At 44.9% G+C, this 25,582-nt stretch overlaps 1 protein-coding gene across 1 annotated transcript; it reads left to right on the top strand.

Moving 5' to 3' along the window:
- The first annotated feature begins 727 nt into the window (after positions 1 to 727).
- Positions 728 to 21,798, top strand: LOC141102946 (probable peptidyl-tRNA hydrolase 2). The gene is made up of 7 exons (XM_073592003.1): positions 728 to 902; positions 2,290 to 2,407; positions 8,142 to 8,219; positions 10,114 to 10,188; positions 12,601 to 12,698; positions 15,570 to 15,684; positions 20,209 to 21,798. Exons 2-7 carry the CDS (start codon positions 2,294 to 2,296, stop codon positions 20,296 to 20,298), a joined length of 570 nt encoding a protein of 189 aa, XP_073448104.1. The 5' UTR covers positions 728 to 902; positions 2,290 to 2,293; the 3' UTR covers positions 20,299 to 21,798.
- Positions 21,799 to 25,582: the final 3,784 nt, after the last annotated feature.

Below are 25,582 nucleotides of genomic sequence, written 5' to 3'. Positions count from 1 at the left end.
GCCCTTAGTACAACACCCCCCCTCCTATCCTCAGTACAGCGCCCCCACCCTCAGTACAATGCGGTCAGTAAGTGGATAATATTTGCACCAGAACAGATATGATTTTCAAGAAGACGGAGGTTTCATGCCGACGTACCATTGAAGCGTAAAACGTTTTTTGCGGGGAGATCTGTGTGTGCCCCAATCTTGGCTGTTAGTTGGTATGAAGGTCGGGCAAACAAGGACAATGAGATTGTGATTAGAGACATGGATTGTATTCTTCCTCCAACATAAACATGAACTTCCATCATCACCAACAATAGAAATTGGTAAATAATAAACAATTGCTTTTACAAGGAGAGCACTAAAGTACAAAACCTCCCAGAAATATCTTCTTGTATTTCTGCAAATCCCATCAATTATTAGTAACTACAGAACGTCTCAGTGGGTGATGCAGACTGCAGTCACTGGAGCTCCACTCTATACAGGAATCATGTGGCCTCCATTTCCGGTAGTGGAGCTCCAGCTGCAGAGATTCACAATAAAGTTTATTAAAAAAAAAAAAAAAAAAAGTGGAGGCCAATGGCGCACCACTCTGCAGCCAGACCCCTCTCGACGAGTCGCCTAATCTGATGAAACAGAACAGAGATCTCCGGAGCCGACACTCTCACCTTTCCGCCGCCAGAGGGCGCCGATCACACAGCCCACCCTTCCCGCCGCCAGAGGGCGCCGATCACACAGCCCACCCTTCCCTGTACAGGAAGTCTCTATCACTATCCGGTCACATGATCCCAGCTTTCATCGGCGAGTGAGCGCGTTCCCAGCTGCTGATATTATCGGAGAGCGCGTGCACAGGAGAGGACCGGGGAGGCTGTGGACGGAGAAAGGCGTCTGTACTGTCACCCGGGAGGAGACACAGCGGGGTACTGGAGATTATCCTGGGGGGGAGGGGGGCGCAGACTCCATGGTGTCAGTAGGTGCGGGGATTTCTTGTGGTATCCTGGAAGGGGGGGCAGGCAGAGGGGCATCTTGCGGCGTCACGGGGGTACAGTCGCGGGGGGGAAGGTTGGAGAGGGGGTATCCTGCGGCGTCGCGGGTGGATGCAGAGGGGGTATCCTGGGGTGGGGGAGGGAGAGCGCAGAGGGGGTATCCTGCGGTGGTGGGGGGGGGAGAGCGCAGAGGGGGTATCCTGCAGCGTTGCTGGTTGGATGCACAGGGGATATCCTGCGGCGGGGGGGGTGGGGGCAGAGGGGGTATCCTGCGGTGGTGCAGAGGGGGTATCCTGCAGGGGGGGGTGCGCAGAGGGGTATCCTGCAGCGTTGCGGGGGGGTGGGGTGCAGAGGGGTATTATCCTGCAGCATCTCAGAGGGGGTATTCTGCGGCGGGGGGGGTGGGGGCAGAGGGAGTATCCTGCGCTGGTGCAGGTGGGGTGCACAGAGGGGCATCGCAGAGGGGGTATCCTGCAGGGGGGGTGCACAGAGGGGCATTGCAGAGGGGGTATCCTGCAGGGGGGGGTGTGCAGAGGGGGTATCCTGCAGGGGGGGGTGTGCAGAGGGGGTATCCTGCAGGGGGGGGGTGTGCAGAGGGGGTAATCTTGCGCGCGGGGTGCAGAGGGGGTATCCTGCACGTGCAGGGGGGGGTGCACGCGCAGAGGGGGTATCCAGCGGCATTGCGGGGGGGGTGGGGCAGAGGGGGTATCTGGCGGCGCGGGGGGATGAGGGAGAGTACAGAAGGGGTATCCTGGGGCGGTGCACAGAGGGGTATCCTGCAGTGGGAGTAGAGGGGTATCCTGTGGGGGGGGGGGGGGGGATGAGGGAGAGAGCAGAGGTGATATCCTGCGGCATCGCGGGGGGGTATCCTATGGTGTTGTGGGGATAAAATTTGGATACTTTTGTAACTTCTTGTTCCTGTTAGCCTTGGGAGGAAGGGCACACTGGTTATAATAGGGTGTGGCCAGATATCTGCTTTTCAGGGGGTGTGGCTTTATAGTGAGAGGCATGGGGGGGGTCCTGGAATACGTTCCATTGCTGACTTAGTCCCACTCTCACAGGTGGCGCTCTAGTAGTAGACTCTGGTAACACACAGCTTTGGCATACACACAATGCAGTGTGACCGCGACACACACACACAATGGTCACGACCCCGCCCCCCCGACTGGTTTGGTATTCTGCTGGGAGTTGAAGGGCCGGGGATGTCCTGGGGGAGCCATAACCTGGAAGACAATAGGCAGGCCATACACCAAGTGTGTCAGCTCTGCGGCCCAGTTCTACATCGGTGTATGTGGACTGACACGTGTTTTCTTGCTCGTAGTGTAATGGAGGCTCATGAAGAGGCTGTGTCTGAGGCTCCCCAGGAGACAATGGAGGTCAATCCAGAATATCTGAAACAGCTGAGAGATCTGGATATTCCAGAAGAAGAGGCGAAGAAGGTAACATCTCACATCACTGATTTCTTCTTCCTTTTTTTTTATTTTTTAAAGTGGTTCTAAAGCCATGCTGTTTTTTTACCTTAAAGCGGAGCTCCACCTTAAACAAAAAATATTAAAAGCCAGCAGCTACAAATACTGCAGCTGCTGACTTTTAATAAATGGCCACTAACCTGTCCCAGGGTCCAGCGATGTCGGCAGCCAAAGCCGATCGATCGTCTCTCGGCTGCCCCCACCGCCATCCTCTGTCAGGTAATCAGGAAGTGAAGCGTTGCGGCTTCACTGCCCGGTTCCCTACTGCGCATGCGCGAGTCGCGCTGCACGTCTACACTGGTCCCTGTTGTGTTGTGGGAACTGTGTGTTTCCCAGACAGGTATCTTCACCCCCCCCCCCCCGCAGATGCCTGAATAGTACAGAATAGAACAGCTATACAGTTCAAGGGCCTTTAAGCTGAATTGCAGCAAACTGTATCTGTAGACTGCTGTCTCCTATAGCAACTGATCTGGTAACTTTTTAATACAATTCACAACTCGGTGTCCTGTTGTAGATCCTCTCGCTGAGCTCACAGTCTCTCACTAGACTCTTCAGATCCCAGCCGCCACTGGATCCCTTAAGATCCTTCACAACATACTGTCCCGCTGGGTCTCTGACTTGACTGTTCAGCTGACCTGTTGAATTCTCTGCAAGCGTCACCCACACTGTTCCGTTGGGTCCCTAGCTTGACTCTGCTGAAGCTTTCCCAACTTCTTCACCATCCCCAGCTAGTGAAAGACTACTCTAGTACTTGCTCAGTCTCCACCGAACTTGGCCTCTGATAACAGGAGAGATTGTCCCTTGCTGGGGACTGTGTCCCCTTTACCCCTGACTCTGGTTCTCGCTTACCTCTGGCGACAGGAGTGGTCGTCTCGGAGGGCAACTGCTTTCCTTCACCTGTGGCAACTGCTTGGTTCTCCAGCCGGCAGAACCCCGGCAACTTGGTTGGGCTCCAAGCCTAAAGCCCTAACCCCACGCTACTTGCTTCCAACCTGGACAGGCATCAGACCGCCTAGCAGCCAGGTACTCCCGGATAGGCCTCGGGCTTCTGTTCTAGCAGCCAGGAGCTTCTCAACACACGTCCACCTAGACAGCCGTCCAAGCGGCACAGAACCCCGATCACCTGGCCCTGCCTGAATAAATAGGCTCTCCCAGCAGGCCAACGGCGAAGAAAACCCTTCCAATTGGCAGAGACAACCCATCCACTCCTAGTCTGGATTTACTAAACCCTTGTCAATGTAATGACCCAGGTAACAATGCCACCTAGTGACAGAGGAGAGAGGTGCATCAAACCCAGATTTATAAAAAGGTCAGTGGCTCCTCCCTAACAATCAGCTAGGCTTGTTACCGCCTAGCAAACTAAATTTGTTAGTAACCCTGCCTACAACCTGGGTGCTACACCTGCATTAAAGTAACCCCCCCCCCCAACACTTCGCGATTAAGCACTGTCCCGGGAGCAAGCCCGCAGGTGTTCCACCAAACAAGTGGCTTTCTATGGGGTTCCACTGAGAAAAGGAGGAGCCTGGAACACCGGTGGGGAACCCGAGAAGAGGCGGTTTGGGGCTGCTCTGTGCAATACCATTGCACAGGCAAGGAAACTGTAACATGTTTATTATTTATCCCCTTGGTGCTGACAGTACACATACAGAGGGTAAAATAAGTATTTAACACATCACCATTTTTCTAGGTAAATATATTTTCTAAAGGTGCCATTGACATGAAATGTTCACCACATGTCAGTAATAACCCATGCACTCCATACATAGAAAGAAACCAAAACAAATAAGTTCAGAAATAAAGTTATATGTATTAAAATGGAATGATACAGAGAAAAGTATTGAACATGCTAATTGAAATGTATTTAATACTTCGTACAAAATCCTTTGGTAATGACAGATTCCAGATGCCTTCTGACGCATTCATTGCTCAGGTGGGATTTTTGGCCCATTCTTCCACACAAACCGTCTTCAAATCTTGAAGGTTCTGTGGGCTTCTTCAATGAACTCTGATCTTTAGTTCTTTCCATAGATTTTTTTTATTGGATTCAACTCAGGTGATTGGCTGGGCCATTCTAGCAGCTTCATTTTCTTTAAAACCAATAGAGGGCTTTCTTGGCTTTGTGTTTGGGATCATTGTCTTGCTGAAATGTCCGCCCTCCCTTCATCATCCTGGTAGATGGCAGCAGATTTTTTTATCAAGAATGTCTTGGTACATTTTTCCATTGATGTTCCCACCTCCAAACTTCACTGTTGGTATGGGGGGTGTTTTTGGGGTGATGTGCCATTTGACCTCCAAACATAGTGTGTATTATGGCATCCAAAGAGTTCTATTTTGGTCTCATCTGACCGTACTATATTCTCCCAGTATTTCACAGGCTTGTCTAAGGCTCCGTTCACACCTCCGCGATTCTGCCCACGATTCGCTCGTGTGTTCCTGGGGCGTTGCCCGTCGATTCCAATAGCACCCCAAACGCGGTGCAATTTTCCAGCAATTCGTCGGGTGACAAGCGTGGTGAAACCACACAAACAGAATCGCGGGACGCCTGTCGCCCAAAAAAAATACAGGAGATTCTTTTGGGCGACAGGCGTTCCGCTATTCTATTTGCACGTTTTTTACCGCGATTGTCGCCCCCATGTGCGGAGATGTGAACAGAGCCTTAATGTTGCGCAGCAAACGCCGATATATGTCCTAACTTTTAAGAGGGATATCTTTAAGGCAGCAGCTAGCTCGAGAGATCACTTTTATCGGCGGCGGGAGAGGGCTCCCCCGCCACTCTCCGGTGCCCTCCGCCGCTGCTGACTTCTCAGATCTGACTGCTGCTGACGATCGGATCCTCTCATGTCAGTGGCATGGAAAAAAGTGAGGGGAGGATGGCCCCCACCTGTCTCCATTCCATTGCAGGGCGGAAGCAACGTCAAAATGTCACTTCCGCCCATAGCTCTTAAAGGTTCCGTTTGTTTAAAAAAAAAAAAAAAATCATACTTGCCTCCTGTTCAGTTGGTTATTCACAAAGTGGCCCATGTCCTCCTTCTGGGGTCCCCTAGTGGCACTCCTGGCTCCTCCTCTTCTCGAGTGCCTCGTCGGAGAAGAGCTCTCCCTGGGATATCTGTGCGGGCATGCTCCTGTGTTCTGGTGCTGCATCCATTGACACAGACAGCAGGTTTCGGCTCCGCCTCCCGCGTCATTGGATTTGATTGACAGCAGCGGGAGCCAACGGCTGCGTTACTATCAATCTATCCAATCGGGATCCGAAACACCGGCTGGAGCGGGTGTGCTCGTCCCCGGCACAAACAACCGGGCTCAGGTAAGTAAAAGGGGGGGGGGGGTGGTGTTTACATCCCTATAAATCCAAAAAAACCTTTTTTTTATTTTTCGATCATCAATTTTTATCCACCCTGGCATGCATGGCGGTTGAGTGTATTACTAATTGTTTTCTTTGAAACAATTGTACCTGCTAATTCTTTCTGAAGCGCTCCACAAGTCGCCCTTGGGTCTTGGGCAACTCTTTTGATTCTTTTCACTCCTCTGTCAGAAATCTTGCGAGGAGCACCTGGTCGTGGCCGGTTTATGGTGAAATGATGTTCTCTCCACTTCCTGATTATGGCTCCAAAAGTGCTCACTGGAGCATTCATAATTTTAGAAATCCTTCTATAACCAATGCCAGCAGTATGTTTTGCAGCTATAAGATTGCAAAGGTCTTGAGAGAGCTCTTTGCTTTTACCCATCATGAGATCTTTCTTCTGTGACACCTTGGTAATGAGACACCTTTTTATAGGCCATCAGTTGAGACTGAACCAGCTGATATTAATTTGCTCTGATAAGGGGCAGGGTTGCTTACTGATTTCAGCTGGTGTCTTGGCTTTCCATGCCTTTTTGCACCTCCCTTTCCTTCATGTTTTCAATACTTTTTCCATGTGTCATTCCATTTTATTACACTGAACTTATTTGTTTTGGTGTCTTTGTATATATGGATTGCATGGGTTATTACTGACGTGGTGAAAATGTCATGAAAGTAGCACCTTTAGAAATATATTTACCTAGAAAAATGGTGACGTGTCCAATGCTTATCTTACCCACTGTATATGTAGCCCTGTGTAAACAACTTACCGTGCTGAGAGTATTCTCCTTGCACACTCCCAGCACAGTAGCAGGTGGGGTTCGGTAGGCTCCCGATGCATACTTGCGATCGGGAACTTTCCAATCGTGTGACAACCATTCACAGCGGTCACGTGGCCCAAATGCCCACTTCTGCCTCCCGGCTTTTAGAACTCTTAAAGGGCCGGGAGCAAGTCAGCGGGAAGGGGTTAAGAAATGGATTTTGGCGGAGGAGGTGTGTTTCCATGCATGTTTCCCACACCTCATAGGAATTTGCTGTCCTTGCTAGCCGCGCGCAGGTGCAATTAATTGTTATTGGCACCCCAAACGCATCTAGTAAACTCAGCATGTTTGCAGCCACCAAACCAAATAGTACCGCAGTACCATGTAGTTTGGTGTGGCATGATTAGTAAAAGTAATGTCTGCACTACTTTTTCCATGTTCCCGTGCATTTGGCAGCCAGTTGAAATGCATGGGCTGTCAAAACGGACAAACGCACCAGAATCTATGGTGAACCAGTGCTGAAGGTGAAATTCCTCACATCGCAGACCTTACATATTCCTATTTGCAGGTCATCAGTTTGAAGGAAAGTGCAAATAATGGCCCTAGAACAGGGAACAGCAACCTGTAGATTGCGGTCTACCAGTAGATCGCAGACAGGTGACTGGTAGATCGTGGTGTGGGCTTGCTGACCCACCATTCCAGAGTATCAGAGTGCATTGCAGAAGGACTACTTGTAAAGTTGGAGCTGTAGTAGGGAGCAAGGGCTGCATAAGCCGATACCTCCTCTGTAGTGCTGGCTTCTGTCCTCATGTGGGGTGATACCAACTGCACTCCACCTCTTATCCCGGCTAGTGGTCTCCAGAGTGGTGCCAGCAGCAGGAAATAAGAGATCTTCAGGTCAGTGTGAAGCAACACACTGGGCATAACAGTATAGGGCTGCTTTCACACTGATGTGCTGCAGTTTACCCACACCACGGGTGCAGTGCAGTGTACCTGCAGCTTTTCTGTGGGTTTGCTGCACTTAGCCATAGACTTCTATTATATCCTGTGGGTTTGGTGCACTTTCTGATTTCCCCATCAACACAGACGCTGCTTAAAGGGGAATCCCTCCTGCCGAAACATTGTATTCCCCCAATGGGGGAAGATGGAGATATTAATAGCAGCTAGAGCAGCTGCTAGCGATAATCACAAGTAAAATCCAGCAGGCTGGTTGTACCCAACTTGGTACATTCAGCCTGCCCATACATGGTTTGAATTTCGTCCGGTTTTTGCTGAACCGGCCAAAATTCAAACCAATTCACTGACAAGTTCCAGTATCTACCCTCGTGGGTAGCCATTATAAACAAGTAAGGGAGTCTCACTACTCCAGATGAATTTTTTTTTTTTTTTTTTTGTAATGTAAAGTGAACTGAGAGCCCTTTTGTAAAGACTACTTGTGGGTAGGTGGAATTGGAAGTATACACAGAATCTCAAGCTGACACAGGAAAGTTTTGGGACAGTAATTCCACTAGTGTTCATCCAGGAATATCTTATGAGGGTCCTGATCTTCTGTTTGTTGTGTTATTTCTCTGGATAAACAGTAATTGTTGGATCTTTTTTTTTTAAGGCTCTTATTCTGACCGGGAACATCTCTGCTGAGGAGGCTGCTATGTTTTATTTTGAAAGCTTAGAAAACCACAATCTGGTAATTAAATTCACCTTTCTTTTTCTAAAATAAATGTGAGAATACTTGTGAAAACTGTTGTAGAAATAAGTAAGGTGGTTTTATAAGACGACCAGCCGTAATACAACTGTCGACAGAAAACAGTTGATAATGGGAATAGATCTTCCTGACCTATTGTCAGCAGCCCAATCTGCAGATGCAGATTATGTCCAGAACCGAATAAAAACTGAACAATTATTGCACACATGGCACAAGTAGTCGGAGCATTTGTACTGTGGAAGCTGTGCCCAAAAATAAAACAAGCAAAAGACTATTGATCAGTATAATTGTTATCCACTTAAACGCTGGAAAATTTTACCCCCTCCATGACCAGGCCATTTTTGTGCTACTTTAACTGATGATTGCAACTCTGTATCCAAATTAAATTTAAATAATTTCTTTTTCACACAAATAGAGCTTTCTTTTGGTGGTATTTGATCACCGCTGGATTTTTTTCTTTTTTGCGCTATGAACAAAAAAAAAAACACAGAAAACTTTGGGAAAATAACAATATTTTTTATTTTCTGCTTGAAAACATATCCAATAATAAACGAATTTCTTCATAAATTTTGGTCAAAGTGTATTCTGCTACAAGTCTTTGAAAATCCCAATATGTGGATATTGATTGGTTTGCGTGAAAGTTATAGCGTCTACAAACTATGGTGTGTGTGTATATATACTGGATTTTTTGTATACTAATGGCGGTGATCGGCAACTTAGTTGGACTGTGATAGTATTGGGGGCAATCTGGCACTAACTGCCATTGACCTCACCAGTGACACTAATACAGTGATCCGTGTTAATACTATACACTGTTACTGTACTAATGACACTGGCTGGGAAATGATACTAACACTGTAATATGTGCTGCTTTTACTTACAGATCTTTGTTTCTCATCCCAGTTTTGCATGGTAAGAAACCGAGAGATTGTACCTTCTGTACAGATCCCTATGTTGACTGTCAACACAGAGCTCTGGGCTGTAATTTGACACAGCTGATCAGCAGGTCCTGGCCATGAACCATTGGCTGGGACTTACTGATAGATTCCCTCTGTGTACAATCACAGGGGGTGCGCATGTGCATGGCCTAAACCCAGAAGCGAGGAGCTTTGCCTGCACAGGCCGCTCGTCTGCAGTACATTGCGGGTGGGCGGTCCTTAAGTAGTTCAACAAATTGCAATGTAGACAGAATCCCTCAGAAACTGGTATTTGTAGATGTCAGATGGGTGACTCTGCTTCTGGTTGTAGTAGCAGAATGGTAAGATCCTGCCTGTTTGTCTCTATGGAATCTTTCCTTTGCTGGCAGAAACGGCGAGATGGTACTCCCATGCTAGTGACTGAGATTCGATAGCGGTCCGATCAGTGGTTCCATAGGCAGCCTCTTAGCGGCAGAGACACCATCTGACATCATCCTTAAACTTCTGTCTAATTTATAATAGTGACTTTTCATTCTGTACACAGTTTGCATGTAGAACACCCCCAAACGGGCATTTTTCGCTGAACGTTCATTGATGGACACAGACCCCTTTGAATAATCTTTGCTCCTCAAAGAATGGAGACTATGCAAAAGGAAGCATTGCTTCACCCTTGCTGGCAGATGTCTGTTAAGTGCTTGAGGTAAAATCTAAGGCAGCCCCTGCTATGTCCTTAGGTTTACAGCGGTGTGCCTTATGTATTAAGTTATAATGTGGCTATGTGCCCTGAGGAAGCAATATGTCTCTTACAAAACTGGTACTGAATAAGTATATGTATATATCAGACAGAAGAGGTCATTGCAGTGGTCTTGGCTAGTAGCCACATGGAAGTAAAAGTTAAAATTCAAATATGTTTACTTGTATCATCACCATTCTTACATATTTTATGTATTTATTTTCAGTATGCAGATGAAGATGAAATGTTTTACAAAATGGTCTTTGTGGTGAACATGGAGCTCCCTATGGGGGTAGGGAAGGTAGGTTTCTTGATGTACTAAATAATACAACACCACCATTAGGTTACATCTTGTCTTCTTTCTTGCATTAGAAGAAGGGATTGTGAATAAAAACATGAAATGAATGAGTATACTGTAGAGCTTGTATATGCAAGCATTAAAAAAAAAATGTATGGATTTGACAGCATAGGGGAAAATTTAAAGAGGACCTCTGAGCTTAACAAGTCTGCTGGAATAATTTCCTATTATCACAGAATATACAGCAATGTTGTTGTTATTCAAAAAGCTCATCACAAAGCAGTTTCTAAGCTCCAGTCATTGACTTCCTGCCAGAGAACCAGCCTACTGGAGAAAGCCAATCTTCAGTCCCCTAAGGTACTATTGAAATTACTATATGCTAACATACTTGACATTTTGTGGTAACCACGCTGGAGAGGTGGGAATGGGCCTTAAAGCGAGCAGCTGGGCCTCCACATTTGTAGTTTGTCACAAGGGAAGTGGCTTCAGCAGGGGCTGGTTTGTGTTGGAGACTAATGCATGTCCCATTCAGGGCACCCGAACCTCTGTTATTTGCCTTGCCAGTGCTGCCCTGACACTCTTGCCTCCGCCACTGTTGGAGCACTATAATTCCTAGTTTTGTCTAGTCTCACGTGCTAGGGGGAAAGTGATACCAGTTCTCAGTCATGTGACAGTGCTTGGGCCTAGCAAATGGCTGCTAAGCCTGAGCACTATCATGAAGAGGTGGTTACATGCTTTAGCAAATCCATGCCAGGTGAGCGATCCACCTACTGCGATACCAAGGTGAGGGTACCAGCACAGCTCATCTGCGGATACACAGGGGAAAAAAGGAAGTCTGGAATTTGCTGCACCTCTTCCACCTTTATTGTACCATCTTAAATACAGACAGTGTGGGATACAGTAAACATTAACGCTTTTCGCGATACAGTTAGCACTTACTCATAACCGGTTATGAGTAAGCGTTAACTGTAGTTAGAAATGTTTTATTGTACCCAACAATGTTTTTTTCCTGGGATAACATGCTTCCCCTTACCTGGAATCACCAAGTATGGTCACCGGCTGCAACATAGGAGAAGCGAGGGAGCACTGGCAAGGTGAATATCGTAGTTTTGGGCAAGGTAACAGTTTCTTCAAAGCAGCCAAGAAATGCACGGGCACAAGGATTTGCATGACTGTCATCCCTGAACCATCATCTCCATCCAGGAAGTAGATGTTGGCTGAATCGAGGTGGCACAAACCTTCCAAGATTGTCTGGTGTGGACCTGATGTTGTGCAAATGTTGCCCATCAAATCTTTACCTGTGGAAGAATTGATCTTTTCTCCTGTCTGTGCTTCTCAACTCCATTCCTGAGCAATCATCCCTCAAAGTCTAAGGGCTGGTTTCACACTGCAGACGGATGCGGCTGACACCGGAGGGTCCGGTGCATTCGTGTTCTTCCTTTCAGGGACAAATCTGCCCGAATTTTTGTCTGAATTCGGACCTAAATTGGAGCCAAAGACGCACAGGACTTCTGTGCAATTCCCTCCTCAGCCACTCCGGAGTTTGTGTGAACCGGCCCCATAGAGAACCGGTCACAATCTCCTGTCATGCAAATTGGATGCGGGGAAACCTGAAACTCGGCACAAGGCCAATCGGCACTGTCCAGGCAGAGGGTCAGGGGTCCTGCAGCCTCATAGGACAGTCATGAAAACTCCTACGAGCTTTAACCAGACACTGATAGAAATCACAAGACTGCTATATACTGCTGATGAGAGAAGGTATTTAGCAGTTTATATTTACTAAAATAATTGCATTTCAATGTTCTGTGTACTGTGGGAGACCAGATATAGTGAATGCAGGCTCCTGGGTTTACTAGCACTTTTAGGTATACTTGTCTTAGCCAGAAAATCTATACCTGTATATCTTTCATATAGTGATAGTCACTTTAGTAGTTCACTTCAGTAGTCACTGACTCCAAGCAATAAAATCAGTGGGAATTTACTAAAACTGGAGAGTGCACAATCTGGACCAGCTGTGCATGCTATGGAATCAGCTTCTAACTTCAGCTTGTTCAATAAAGCTGTGACAATAAAACCTGAGAGCTGATTGGCTTCTATGACGAGCTACACCATATTGTGCATTCTCCAGTTTTAGTGTAGCAGATGCTTTGACACATTTGGGTCTGGTTTGATGTGTTGATACCTTGTATCTAGGATTTTCCACGTGGTTCAGAGTGCAGGAATTGTTCAGCTCCATTTCATCCACCGCCGCATCTGATAGATGCAGCTGTCCTTTTCTTCAAAGAAGTTGATTGTTGCCTCTAGGCAGACAGTGATAGATGAGGGATATAGGTTATGTTACACGTGAGCTGTACAGATCTTTTGATGGTGTGGAATTGAGTCTTTCTGTGGTTTAATCCAGACTCTCTGCCTTAGGTTGCAGCACAGGTTGGGCATGCAGCAATCGGCTTATATCAACTTCTCTTAAAGGATTCTAAGACCAAGGAGATGGCTGATAAATGGGATGTGTTTGGGTAAGTCTGAATAATTAAGAGGTTAATTGTTTTGGTTTTTTTTTCATCTGCTGCAATCCTTAAAGGAGAAGTCCAGCCTTTTTAGGCTGGGCTTCTCCTCTGGGTCACAGGAGTGCAATTCGTTTCGAACTCCTGTAAACCTGTTTTCGGCAGAGAGCGGTCTGAAGTCTGCTCTCAGCTGATGTCACTGCCATCAGTCAAGGCACTGCGTCATCCCGACTTCCCAAGTCTGGATCTGCCAGCTGCCTTGATTGATGGCAGTCTCAGCAAGTCGCTGAGACAGCCGCTCCCCGCTCCTTCACAGCTCAGCGCTCCAATGAGCGTGGAGAAGCAGAGAGGAGAGTCGCTGACTGACAGTATGAAACTAAAATCAAAAAAAAAAATACTTCTCTTTTTAAGCCTAGTACACACGGGCTAAATTTCGGACGACATCAGCTGGTTCAATGGAAACCGGCCAACATTTGGCCCATGTGTATGGCAACCGGTCCGACAGAAGCTGGCTGTTCCGCCAGCTTTTATCGAAGAGTCATGATGGAAAAAGATCTGCCGACTGGCTCCCGGTCAGCTATCTCAGCCATTGGCTGACTGGAGTCTTCTAGTGGGGGGGCCGTCTCCCTGTCAGAACACAAGAGCTTAGCAGAGGAGGCCGTAGTACTAACATTGGATTGTTAGTACCGCGGCCCCGACCTGAGCTGTTTTTTTTTTTTTTGGTTTTTCATTAAGTCTAAAAAAACTAGTAGTGTGTACCAGGCTTTACCCCTCATTAGTGTGCTTTACTTTTTTGCATAATTGCTCTGTAGTTAACATTCTTAAAGGTGAAAAACCCTCACGGTTTTTCACCTTAATGCATTCTATACATTAAGTTGAAAAACCTTCTGTATTGCAGTTGCCCTCCTTTTCCTTAGCTGAGATCGATCATTCCAGCGACGGGAACAAGCACAGCAGCTCCAGCCATTGTCTCATTGGCTCCCGCTGCTGTCAATCAAATTCAGTAACACGGGTGGCGGGGCCGAGTCCTGGTGTCTGTGTCATTGGATGCAGCAGCAGGACTTGGGAACGTGCCTGCACGAGTGCCCCAATGGAAATGGAAAGCTGCTCTCTGTGGAGGCACTCGAAGAGGAGCCAAGAGCGCCGCCGGGGGACCCCAGAAAAGGATCATCTGGGCTGCTCTGTGCAAAACCCTTGCACGGGGCAGGTAAGTAATACGTTCGAAACAGGCATATCCAGGTCTTTAGTATAACTGTTGTTAAAATGCTGCCAATTGCTATTGCAGGTTTCGAAACTGAACCAGTTATATGAAACGATTAGTGTTTAAGGTAAACTCCAGGCAGCTAAATGTATATACGGTATGGGAGTTGTTTACCTGCAGAAGGATTTGCTTCTGGTCATACATTCCTGATATGTACACTGCTCTACCACACAGCCCTGTCAGGCAGCCGATCAGACTGCTTTTTCTCTGCTACAGTAAAGGCCAAGTCCACCTTTTGTGAAAAAATAAATAAATGCACCATGTTTGCAGAAAAAAATTGCAATCAAGCCTGCAACACATTACAGCCACAATCACTGAATTGCACGCTAAATGTGCAGACTTTCGACAGCTCTGTGTCAATATCGAGGTACAGACTTTCAGTTGAAGTGCTGGATGTAAAGATCACTGCACTTGTGTTCTATTGAGAACTACAAGTCTGTCTGTCCCTAGTTTATTCTAATCACAAATCTCTGACTGAACGGCTCGGCAGTGTGGGCAGAGCCCTGCACAGCTGCTTCAATTTCTAATCTCTCAGCTGCTGCAGGGAAAAAGAACCCCATATACTACCAGAGGGGGTTTTGTTATGGACCTGGAGGGGGGTCTGCTTGGCAAGTTGCATCTTACACCCTAAATATAAGTGTCACATGGTCTTAAAGGTGGAGTTGCCCTTTAAGTAAAACATAGAAGTCTTGTCCCTCCCCCAGCCTGTGACTGGACAGTGAAGGAGAGGCAGAAGACTGATGAGCTCATCTACCACTCTAGTCGGCATGTGCCTTGTTGGCATGCTGCTGTGTAACTGATCGGCACCTTGTGCTGCTTCTCTCTTGCAGTCCGATGTACAGGAACTGCAAGAGGATGATACCAAGACAACTTCAGGTACTTGTTTTGCTTGCAATAAAAAGAAACCCCTTTTAATGTCTAAATTACAGCTCAATAATTTGTGTCTTTTTATATCTCTTCCTGGAGTTCAGCTTTAAAGTGGTTGTAAAGGCACAAGGCTTCTTACCTTCATGCATTCTATGCATGAAGGTACAAAAACCACCTGTCTGTAGCAGCCTTCCCATCCCCACCCACCCATTACATACCTGAGCCCCATCGTGATCCAGTGATGTGCACAAGACTCTCCCTTCTTTTTGCTGAGACAGCAGCAGGAGCCATTGACTCACATCCAGTAAGGAGAGAATGGGCAGGGCCAAGCCACGGCTCTGAGTGTGATACGCAGAGCAGCAGCTCGGGAGCACACCTGCTTGGTGTTTGCTCTGGGGGCATTTGGTAGGAGGGAGGGACCAGGAGCGCGTGCATGGTACCCGAGAAGAGAAAGATCTGGGCTGCTCTGCAAAACCACTACACAGAACAGGTAAGTAAAATGTGTGGGTTTTTTTTTTTTTTAACTTGCATTTAATATCACTTTGAGTAACTTTTTTTTATTTTTTATTGCTGAGGTCAAGCAACATGGTTACATAGGTAACACTCTCTTGACATGCACAGATTTGGCCGTTTAAAGGGGAAATGACAGTAATGACAGTAAAGGATAGAAAACGGAATTGAATTTGCACTTCAATGTATAGGGAGAACAAAAGGTTGTTTCTTTTTGTTGATTATGCACTTTGATTTTTCTACAGGGCTAAGAAGGTTGTCCTTCAAGGTGCAAGTGCAGCTCACCTAATGCAGCTACAGGCTCTGGCAATAAGTTTGGATCTTCCAACTTACCTGGTGCAGGATGCTGGTAGGACTCAGGTACAAGAGTGCATTGGCAAACCTAATCTAGAAAACTGTATAAACATAATTCTAGTTACGGTAATGACTTTGGAAACCTTAAGTCTAGGTACACACTGTAGCGATGCGGGAACCAGCGCGATCACAGCTGTATGGATGAACTAGCATTGCACAGACCTTGCATGCGATCGGCACTGCAGTGCAAATCACACTCGATGTCTGTGTTTTCACAAGTGTCAACCCAGGCCTAATGATGAACTTCGATATTCAGATGTTGACCCTGCTGAGACACATGTTGGCAGAATTTATCAAAATTGGCCCAGGTGTTACATACATATTTTATGCTTTATGCAAACATTTGACGTTTAGACACATTGAGACAGATTTCTTTGACACATTTGTGTGTCTATTCCAGGCACTCCCTAGACCAGTTCTAGCTTGTGCATCCATTGGACAAGCCTCATCATTTGCAGATATTTGTCATTCCTACTACCTACGTATGCAGGATACTGAGCTACGTGACTTTGCAAACACCATGTTCATTTTGTACTTTGGGAGATGCAAGGATTTTCCCTGCAACCATCACCCACAACATATTTGATTGTTTTGGATAGAAGGTATAATTCCTCGTTCCCTGAACTTGTTTTTGTTAAATTATATGTTCACCTTTTTGAACATGTTACCTGTTTCCAGCTTTTGCCTCCAGTCCCCCTGATTCCCCCCCTGCAATTGCACCCCTGACCCATGGTCATAGGTGCAATGCTTTCCAGGCTCCTGCAGGAAAAAATAATAAATGCATTTTTTTTTCCCTGCCAAAATTAGGGATGCACCGATACCGGTATCGGCGCCAATACCAAAAATTTTCACGAATACTCGTACTTCTGAAAATGCTCCCTAAACCGATACTTTGCTGTGCTATTTGCATCTATACAAAATGAATGGGCGCAAATCACACTGCAAAGAATCGCATGTGATTTGAACAGGAATGCGGTGAGATTCCTGTCCAAAACGCATGTGATTTTCCCCCACCGCTCCTGTGTGTGTGAGAGAGAACCCAGTATAGAAAGGGAAGCACCATCTAGTGGGCAGTTTATTAAAAACGTTATGTCAAAAAAAGGGTTAAAATCCTGCAGTAATTCCCCCCCCCCCCCCGGTGGAGTCGAATTGGTAAACTTGTGATATTTAAATGAAAATCAAAAATAAACATCTAAGAGACTCTGCAACCCAAAAAGGTCCAAACCCCTGACACAAACATAAATAATTAACAAAACAGGTGCGCTAATCAAACTCACAGTGCAAAAATGGGGCATATACTCCTTTTTATACAAATATAAGCGTAAATTTTGATGAAATTATATAGTGACTAATAGCCAAATCTAAAATATATATGATTCAGTCCAGAAAACATGTGAAATAAGTGTCCAACTGGAAGACCCTTATAAGAAAGGGAATTAAGTGAACCAAATAAGAAAACTTCAGTGTTCTTCAAAACACGTATAGCTTGCTCTCAACTGACGCGGAAAAGGCCTTTGACAGGGTGGCCTGGCATTTTATCGGTCTTGGCCCCAATATGCTCAATTGGATCTCATCCCTCTACTCCAACCGTCGGTGGCGGTTCGGGTGAATGAATGGCGCTCAGAGTTTTTCACGATAGCGAACGGGACGAGACAGGGTTGCCCCCGGTCTCCCCTTATTTTCATATTGACCCTAGAGCCGTTTTTGTGCTACATAAGACCCAAATATCACAGGGGTGCGGAAACCCTCGGGACACCACAAAATAGCGGCTTATGCAGACGACTTGATCTTCTTCGTATCTAACCCGCGAGTCTCGCTCCCCAATATTCTAGCAGCCTTACGGAGATATTGAAAATTGTCAAATTTTAAGGTCTACTGTGCCGAGTCTGCTCTGCTTAATATTATGATCCCGGATTCGGAGGCTCGCAGTATGCGCACGTCCTTTGTGTTCCATTGGGCAGATAAATCAATACAATACCTGGGTATCGATATCACATCGGACTTGGCGCATTTGTACGCCTCTTATTTTTTACCCCTCCTGGTTTTCATATTCTTATAGGTAACTGTATAGAAAAAGTAGTTTTTGTTCTGTCAACGATATTGTTCTCAAGTAATGTCATGTCTTCTAACTCGTGGAATAACTCGACTAAGATGTGCATGTTTAAGAAATTGACGTGTTCTGTTGTATGTCAAAGAAGTTTGTCCTAAATAAATAAAGAATTTAAAAAAAAAAAACGTATGGCATAGAACATGAATATCCCATCACCACATTGATTGGCTTCTTACTAGATGGTGGAGATATCAGGTGCTGGATAATAATCCCAACAAATTCTAACAGGCTGGGCTCTAGCAGCAGATCCAATTTGTCAAGGACGGGATTAATTTATACAGCAACGCTTCCCAGGAATTGCGTGCAACACAAACCTTTAGGACTGTGCGAATCAGTGTATAGACTCAGGACCAAAATTGTAGGGCTTTAGGGCATGTCCACCAAATATGAATTAAGGTGCCTGTTTTCCTGCATTCCCGATAGCACAGAGGGGACAAATTTGGTTACTTGTATCAGTCATGATCAGTTTATAGGCGTTTTCCCTGGGCGAATATATTACGAGAACATTTAGAAGCATCTAGCCAGATTTGGTTCCAGTCAGGTTAGTCTAAGCTTCTTCCTAGGTCTGCTTCCCACTTAGAAGTGTATGGAAACGTGCAATGTTAGAAGTTAAGGCTGCGTAGAGATCAGACACAAGGCCCTTCAGGAAGGATCCCTGCTGCTGTCAGTGATTTTCAAATGAGCTTAAGCATTGGGAGTCTGATGTTTAAGGCGGCTGCGGACATAGTGGCGGATTTGGATATAACAGAAAATCTCGACGGCTAGGAGTTGCCAGTGTTCCTGCAAATATTCTAAATATTTGCCATTGAGGTACAAGAGCTCGTAGGTGTATTTAGTCCCTCATCCTTGCCACCAATGGAATGCTACCGGGTTATCAAAAGCGGGGAGGAATTGGGCCGTATCCAGAGGGGTAGATGTGGGGAAATCATTCAGGTGGAGAATTTCACAGAATCCTATAGGCGCATCGAATGCAGGAAAGGGTGAGCATTCCAATTTTGTAAATTGAGCCTAAATTGACGTTTCTAGGGTAGCGTGAGGAGAAACGAGGTGCAATTTGTTCAACAGCGTCATACGACTAAGGGTTAGGCACAGCCCACCCCCTCTGCGCAGGTACAGAACCGAGGCAGATAGTCTTGGTCACCAAGTCAGATGAAGCAGAGCAGTTTACCTTGGTCAGTGAGCATATCATTCGGTATGTCATACATCAGGCGAGTACCCTCCCAAACCAGAAAAACTGGAGGGAAGTCCAGGAAATAGTAAGGCGTTTGAACAGGGCTGGATAATTAGCGTGGTACAGGGAATCCCAAGATGGGGTAAGGTGAATACCGAGGTATGGAAAGGAGGGTGGCCATGAGAAAGTATAGTTGGTTCAAACACCCTGAAGCTGGTTCGGGGAAAGCAAAAGGTTCAGAGCTTTGATCTTATTCTTATTGATGCGAAATTGCGAGAGCCAAAGTCGGAAATAAGCGGCTCAGTAAGGAAATATGAGATGAAGAGACCTAAAGATATCCATGAACAATATAACTTTGATCTCCCGCAATCTCAAGACCTCTGATGCAAGGTTGGATCTTTATAGCTGCCACTAAGGGCTCATTAACACTTGCTTCAACTTCAACACATTTTAAAGTTCCTACCACTTCAACATGCTTTTTGATGCTTCATGATGCTTTTTTGAAGCTTGGCAGATCTCGTGTGTGTGTGTGTGTTGATATCTCATACCTGCAAAACAAACAAAAGATAAAGCTGAATGAAAGCCCTTCAAAAGCTGCAGACTTCTATGGAGCTATAGACTTCTGTAGAGGCTTTGAAGACTCTTTGAAGCACCATGAAAGCAACATGAGGTTTAATTTTTGAAGCAAAGCAAATACAATGTGAACAGGACTCCGAGCTAACTATTTTATTTAGTGACAGGCATTTGATTGGCATTCAAAGTGTTTTTAAAAAAAAAATGTGTGTCCTATGCCACGTTTTGAAGCCAGTGTAAAGGAGCCCTAAATGTTCTAGTGCTAAAATGAATAAGAGGGTAGACGAGGCATCCCTGCCTGGTGCCCCTATTGACAGGAAAGGGGTCGGAGGTATAGCCAGCTTATTTAAGGAAGCCAGGCGGGCATAAAGAGTGGGGACCCAGGAAAGGAACTCATCCTTAAATCCCTCCCGCCGAATGGCAAAATATATATGTAGTCCTAGGAAATGGTATAGAAGGAGTTGTGGATGCCCAGAGTTAAAAGCATGGTGGGATTAGAGCGAGTCTTAGCTAAATGTATGAGCTGCACTGCCTGTGTAGAGTGTTGTGTGGTTTGTTGTTTTTTGTGTTTTTTTTTTTTTTTTTTTTTTTTTATCCTTTCCTGTTTTTTCCTTTACAAACACATGGAGGTGATTGTCTCCCCACTGACGCTTTTTACGGGTCTGTTCCCTTTCAGATTGCAGCTGGCTCACACACCGTCCTCGGCATCATGGGTGAGGAAGAGAACGTGAATAAAGTATCTGGCAAATTGAAATTGCTGAACTGAAGGCTAGCAACGTAAGCAGGAGAAATCCATGTGCTGGCATTAGAGGGAAGGCCATCACGATGTTCTCAGAAACTTCCTTCTTAGCGCAAAGAAGCGGGAGATAGCGTCAGGACCAGTCTTGTTCCAGCAGGCGATGTTTTTCCTACACCACCTCTCGCACAATGGAAATGTAACGGCGATGGGAGTAGATACATGAACCTGCCAATAAGAACTAGTGGAAGAGCGCAGTGGTCAGTGTTAGTATTTATCGGAAACAGCAAGCCTCATTCATCAAAGCGTCTAAAGATAGAGCTGTTTATGTTGACCCCGTAGAATAGGATCCAATCAAAATATCCGTTTCATCCTTTTCTTTTTTTTTCACAGATCAGCAGTTTTGTTACCCTGGTGAATTGTAGTTTGCTGATCTGCTTATGCAGCACAACTGTCTAAATCGTGAATATGGTTTGCCATTACAATGGAAGACTTCGAATCAGTTTACGTTTGAAACTGGTCAGGGGTAACCTAGACCGCTTTCATTTTCTGCATGTTAATATATTTTAGACATGATATGTGAGTGTCTTTAAAGCTTCTGGCTGGTGTTTTTAAAACAAAGCTGTCTTATAGTGGACACTAATCTTTACGGACCAGTAAACTAGAATACAAGGAGCTTTATGGGAAATAAAACTGCTAATACTGTTTACAAACATTCATGTAAAAGTTCCCAAAACTGCATGAATTTATTGTGTGCCGATAGTATGTTTGCTATGTTGAACCTAGTATTTCATTACCAGCCAACCATAAGCTAAAACAGAATTATAATATATATCTAAAGCTAGAACAGTTTTCCATTTCAGAGTAAGGAATGGTTAACCCCCCCCCCCCCCCCCCACACACACACAAAATGTTTTATGGTTTTAAAGGGATACATCAAGTTAGTTTAGACATTGCAAAGAATCATGGGTTACAGTGAGTAAGAAGACAAACCTATCCCAGAAACTAGACGATTAGCTAAACTTTACAGCAGAGTGCATAAGACTGTAAATATACCACATACAAATTTTATTTCAAAGTTACATTAAAATAGCAAATAATCAAAGTACACATATAAATATATAAAAAAACATAAACACATGTAAATAGGATTACAACCAATCAGGTGTTCCTGTGTGACATTGAAGTTGGTCTACGGGTTTCGCCGGTTCTCCTGCTTTTTCAGGACCAACAAGTATTATTTAACAGATAAAAAGTTGCAAAATATCTAGCAGAATCCGTTCTAAAAGGAAAAAGTAAATGTATACATTATCCTGGGCACCCTGCTTGAAAAAGGCTGATCTAGACCAACTATGCTCAGGCAAGGAACAGCCAATCATAGGGGAGCTGGAGAATGTTTGGGGAGTGATCTAGGTGGAGGAGCTGTGTATGGCTGCGGGACAGACACTCCCTGCTCATGCAGGAGACTGATTATTATTCTGTCAGTCACAGGAGAAGGGGGTGTGGTGACAAAAAAAATCGGGGTGTGGTTTGTTTTGTTTTTTTCAATGTAGGAAAAAGGGGAGGATTTTAAATGACTGGCTGCTCCTTGATTGGCCAGACTAGGGACAGATTTTGTCTGCTTTACAGTGTGAGGTACACTGGTCCAGTTTATTTTTGATTATTCTGGTTTACAACCACTTAATTCACCTGCCAACTTGTTCAATTTGGAGCAGTTTTTAGGCATTTTTTTCACAGCACCCCTTGAACTCCGAAGGCACCCCAGTTAAAAAAAGGTTGCTTTTAAAGTCAAGCCACAGGGTACAAAGTACGCATAGGGGAGGGTCCTAGGTCGAGAGGTGGTAGAAGCAACAGGATGGCATTGGTTAGGGCTAAACTAGCTACATTTTACAGATGAAAACTGTCTTTTTTTTTTTTTTTTAATACTTGCTGACCACCCGGCAGCAGCTGTGTGCTGAATCATGTGTGTGTATATATTACGTGATCCGGCACTTTCGTCTGCAGGGGGCGCATGTGCTCTGCCAACTGGCTGCTTCTGTGATTTCAAAACAGAAGCCGATCTGCGGGTGCCAAGCACTCGATGTCCGCCAGCACCCGCCAATTGTCGGGCAGAGACTCAGACCGAAGCTCTGCCTATATAAAGAAGGCAGAGTTCCTTTCTGACCTGGGGGAAGGGATGGATTCTGTGTCCCTGCAAAGCAAGAACTAAAATCTATCTCTTCCCCTAGTAAAAGCACCTCACACAGTTTACACAAAAACACTGGTTAGGCACACATTTAACCCTTTGATCGCCCCTGATATTTAACCCCATCCCAGCCAGTGTCATTAGTACAGTGACAGTGCATATTTTCAGCACTGATCACTGTTGGTGTCACTAGTTCCCACAAAGTGTCAGATTTGCCTCCGCAATATCGTAGTCCCGCTGTAAGTTGCTCATCGCTGCCATTACTAGTATAATAATTCCAGTATATATACCATAGTTTGTAGACTATAACTTTTGCACGAACAAATCAATATACGCTTATTGGGATTTTTTTTATTTTTACCAAAAACATGTAGTAGCATACATATTTGTCTAAATCTATAAAGAAATTAGATTTTTTTTTTAAAACAAATTTTATTGGATATGTTTTATAGCAGAAAGTAAAAAAAAAATATTTAATTGTTTTTTTTTTTTTTTTTTTTTAATAGCGTAAAAAATAAAAACCACAGAGGTGATCAAATACCACCAAAAGAAAGCTCTTATTTGTGGGAAAAAAACTGGGTACAGTGTCGCACGACCACGCAATTGTCAGTTAATGTAACGCATTGCCATATCACAAAAAGTGGCCTGATCATGAAGGGAGGTAATCTTCCGGAGGTCAAGTGGTGAAATCCCGTTCCATTGGGTAGGTTTCCCCTCACTTCCTGCCCTGTAGACACAACAGGAAATGAGAGGAAATCTCAGAAAGAAGTGTCCCTGTTTGGAGTTAATGGCAACTCCCACTTTGTTCTCTCACTTTCTGTCCTGGTGACAGTGGTCTGAGGCGATTCAGTTCGCATAGGTAGCGCTATACAAGTCACTCCATTCATTCAGAACAAATGGAGTAAAGCTTCCTAACGGATGACACAGCAATTTAAATCTGACAGGGGTCCTTATCCTTCCTTACTCTCCATTATGTAAAAAAAGAAAAAAAAAGGAAAATGTTCTTGCTTTAGATACATTTTTAAAGGTGTCAGTTGTAGTGTTGCATTATGTAATGAATATTATCAAAAGATCATTTGTATGAATTAAGTTGTAGTTTATTTAATGCCCTTCAAAGAGAATCATTGAAGAACGCACTTCCTGTGTGTGAAGTTTTTCATCTCTCCATGTCGTTGTATATCTAGTAGTTTCTGGTCACATTCCATAGGACTTCAGTGATGTGAAGACTATTCCTTCCAGTGGTTTCCTCCATCCAGTTGAATGTGAAGCTGCTGTTGCCTAATGAGCACTTGTAATCTGAGTCTCTACTTTTGTAAGGTCCAGTTACACATTGCTTTTTTAGTGTTCTGTATTAACCATATATCTTTATTGCAGATCAACAGCAGAATCCCACTGCACTAAAATGTCTAGTTGTTTGCTTGTATTCTCTCCCTACTAGAGGAGAAGTGTTGGCTTAGTGTTCTTAGTCTTCTCTCTTCCAGTCCTGAGATTGATTATTAGGAATGTCAATTTGTCACTGCTTCTTTTTGTTTTTGGCTAACTCAGTACTTGACTAGTCATGACATAAAATTAATGAAGTTTTTTTTTTTTTTTTGCATACCCCAATTAAAAAAAAAAAAAAAAAAACACCCACTTTAGAAAAAAATAAGAAATGTGAATTTATTAATTTTTGCACTGGAGCCTTTAAAGAATTACAACCATGACTGTGTTCCAATGAGAACTATAAAGCCCCTCTGCTGCATTGGCAGGTGGGACTTTTAGTCATCTTTGCACAGATTTGTGACCTGCAAAAAAAATACAGGATGCTGTGGAGAGAAGGACCCTGTTATTCAAGTAAGAGGGGAGCTGTTTAAGGGTGGAAGTGGGGGGATGTCTGCAGAATGGCACCATGTTTCATCCTAAATATGGGTGTAACATGATGCATGGTCTTGAAGGTGAAATTGGTTATCAAAGTGGTAGCAAAGTCCGTATCCTAACCACTTGCCACCAAATTATGTACCTACTACGTTGTTTGATTTCAAGTGTTGGGGGCAGCTGCAGGCATCGCCCCGGCACCGTTTTTTTAAAGCCAACGGTCGGCTCTCTTATAGCAAAGCAATCGGAGCAGCAAACTAGCAGCTATTTTAAGCAGCCTTCCCAACCCCCCCGCCCCTCTTCCTCATCCCGCTGCCTTCCACGGCTTGCTCTGGCTCTCCCATCCCACTGAGAGCCCTGAGCTACCCGCCGGCACCGGCTTTGATCGGGTCTCCGCTATGGTAATCTGGAAGCGATGACCTCTCTTCCGGTTTACCCAGATGTCAACTGTGCCATTATTTGAAAACAAAATATTCAATCAAAAACCCTTATCTTACTGTTTCTTGAATGCTTTCAGTGGCAGAGGAGTGACCCCAGATACCGCCATAAAGAGTAGCTGTCGCGTACCATTGCTGTCACAAAGGATGTTTACATTAAAGGTGATCAAAAAAAAAATTAAAGCAACAGTGTAAAAATTAATAATTAAAGTCCCCCCCCCCCCCCCCCCCCCCATGCTAGCGCACAAATGCATGTGTCCACCCCCCCACATGTGAGCTATCGCTGCGAACGTCAGATCTTGGGCAGTAATTCTAGCACTAGACCTCCTCTGTAAATCTAAAGTGGTAACCTGTAAAGACTTTTAATGCATCGCCTATAGATAGTTAAATTTACATCGTTTGTCACCATTGCATGGGCATGTGCAATTTTAAAGCGTGACATGCTTGGAATCTATTTGCTTGCCATAGGAGTATCTTATAGATTTCACAGGAAATTTGGGTTATGTATTGTGTTTTTGTTTTTTTTTTGCATTATAATATATCCATGTTTGAGGGTTTTAAGTAATTTTCTAGATTAAAAAAAAAAGGTTGTTACATATAAACAAAGTGCCAGAAAAGGCCTAGTCTTCTAGTGGTTAACTTGTACCTACAGGTAAGCTTATAATCAGGCTTACATGTAGGTACAATGAATATCTACTAAACATGCACCGCTTGGGTAGAGGATATCACATTGGTATTAGACAATGGCGTCACCCACCCATGTGCAGTGCATTCATAGATGCCACGGCTCCCGCGCACATTTGTGGAAGAGACGTCATCACGGCCCCGGCCATTCAAA

This window comes from Aquarana catesbeiana, linkage group LG07 (assembly GCF_042186555.1).
Source record: "Aquarana catesbeiana isolate 2022-GZ linkage group LG07, ASM4218655v1, whole genome shotgun sequence".
NCBI classification, from domain to species: domain Eukaryota; kingdom Metazoa; phylum Chordata; class Amphibia; order Anura; family Ranidae; genus Aquarana; species Aquarana catesbeiana.
The sequence above is the reverse complement of the archived record's forward strand: the minus strand, read 5'-3'. Positions and strand labels throughout refer to the sequence as shown.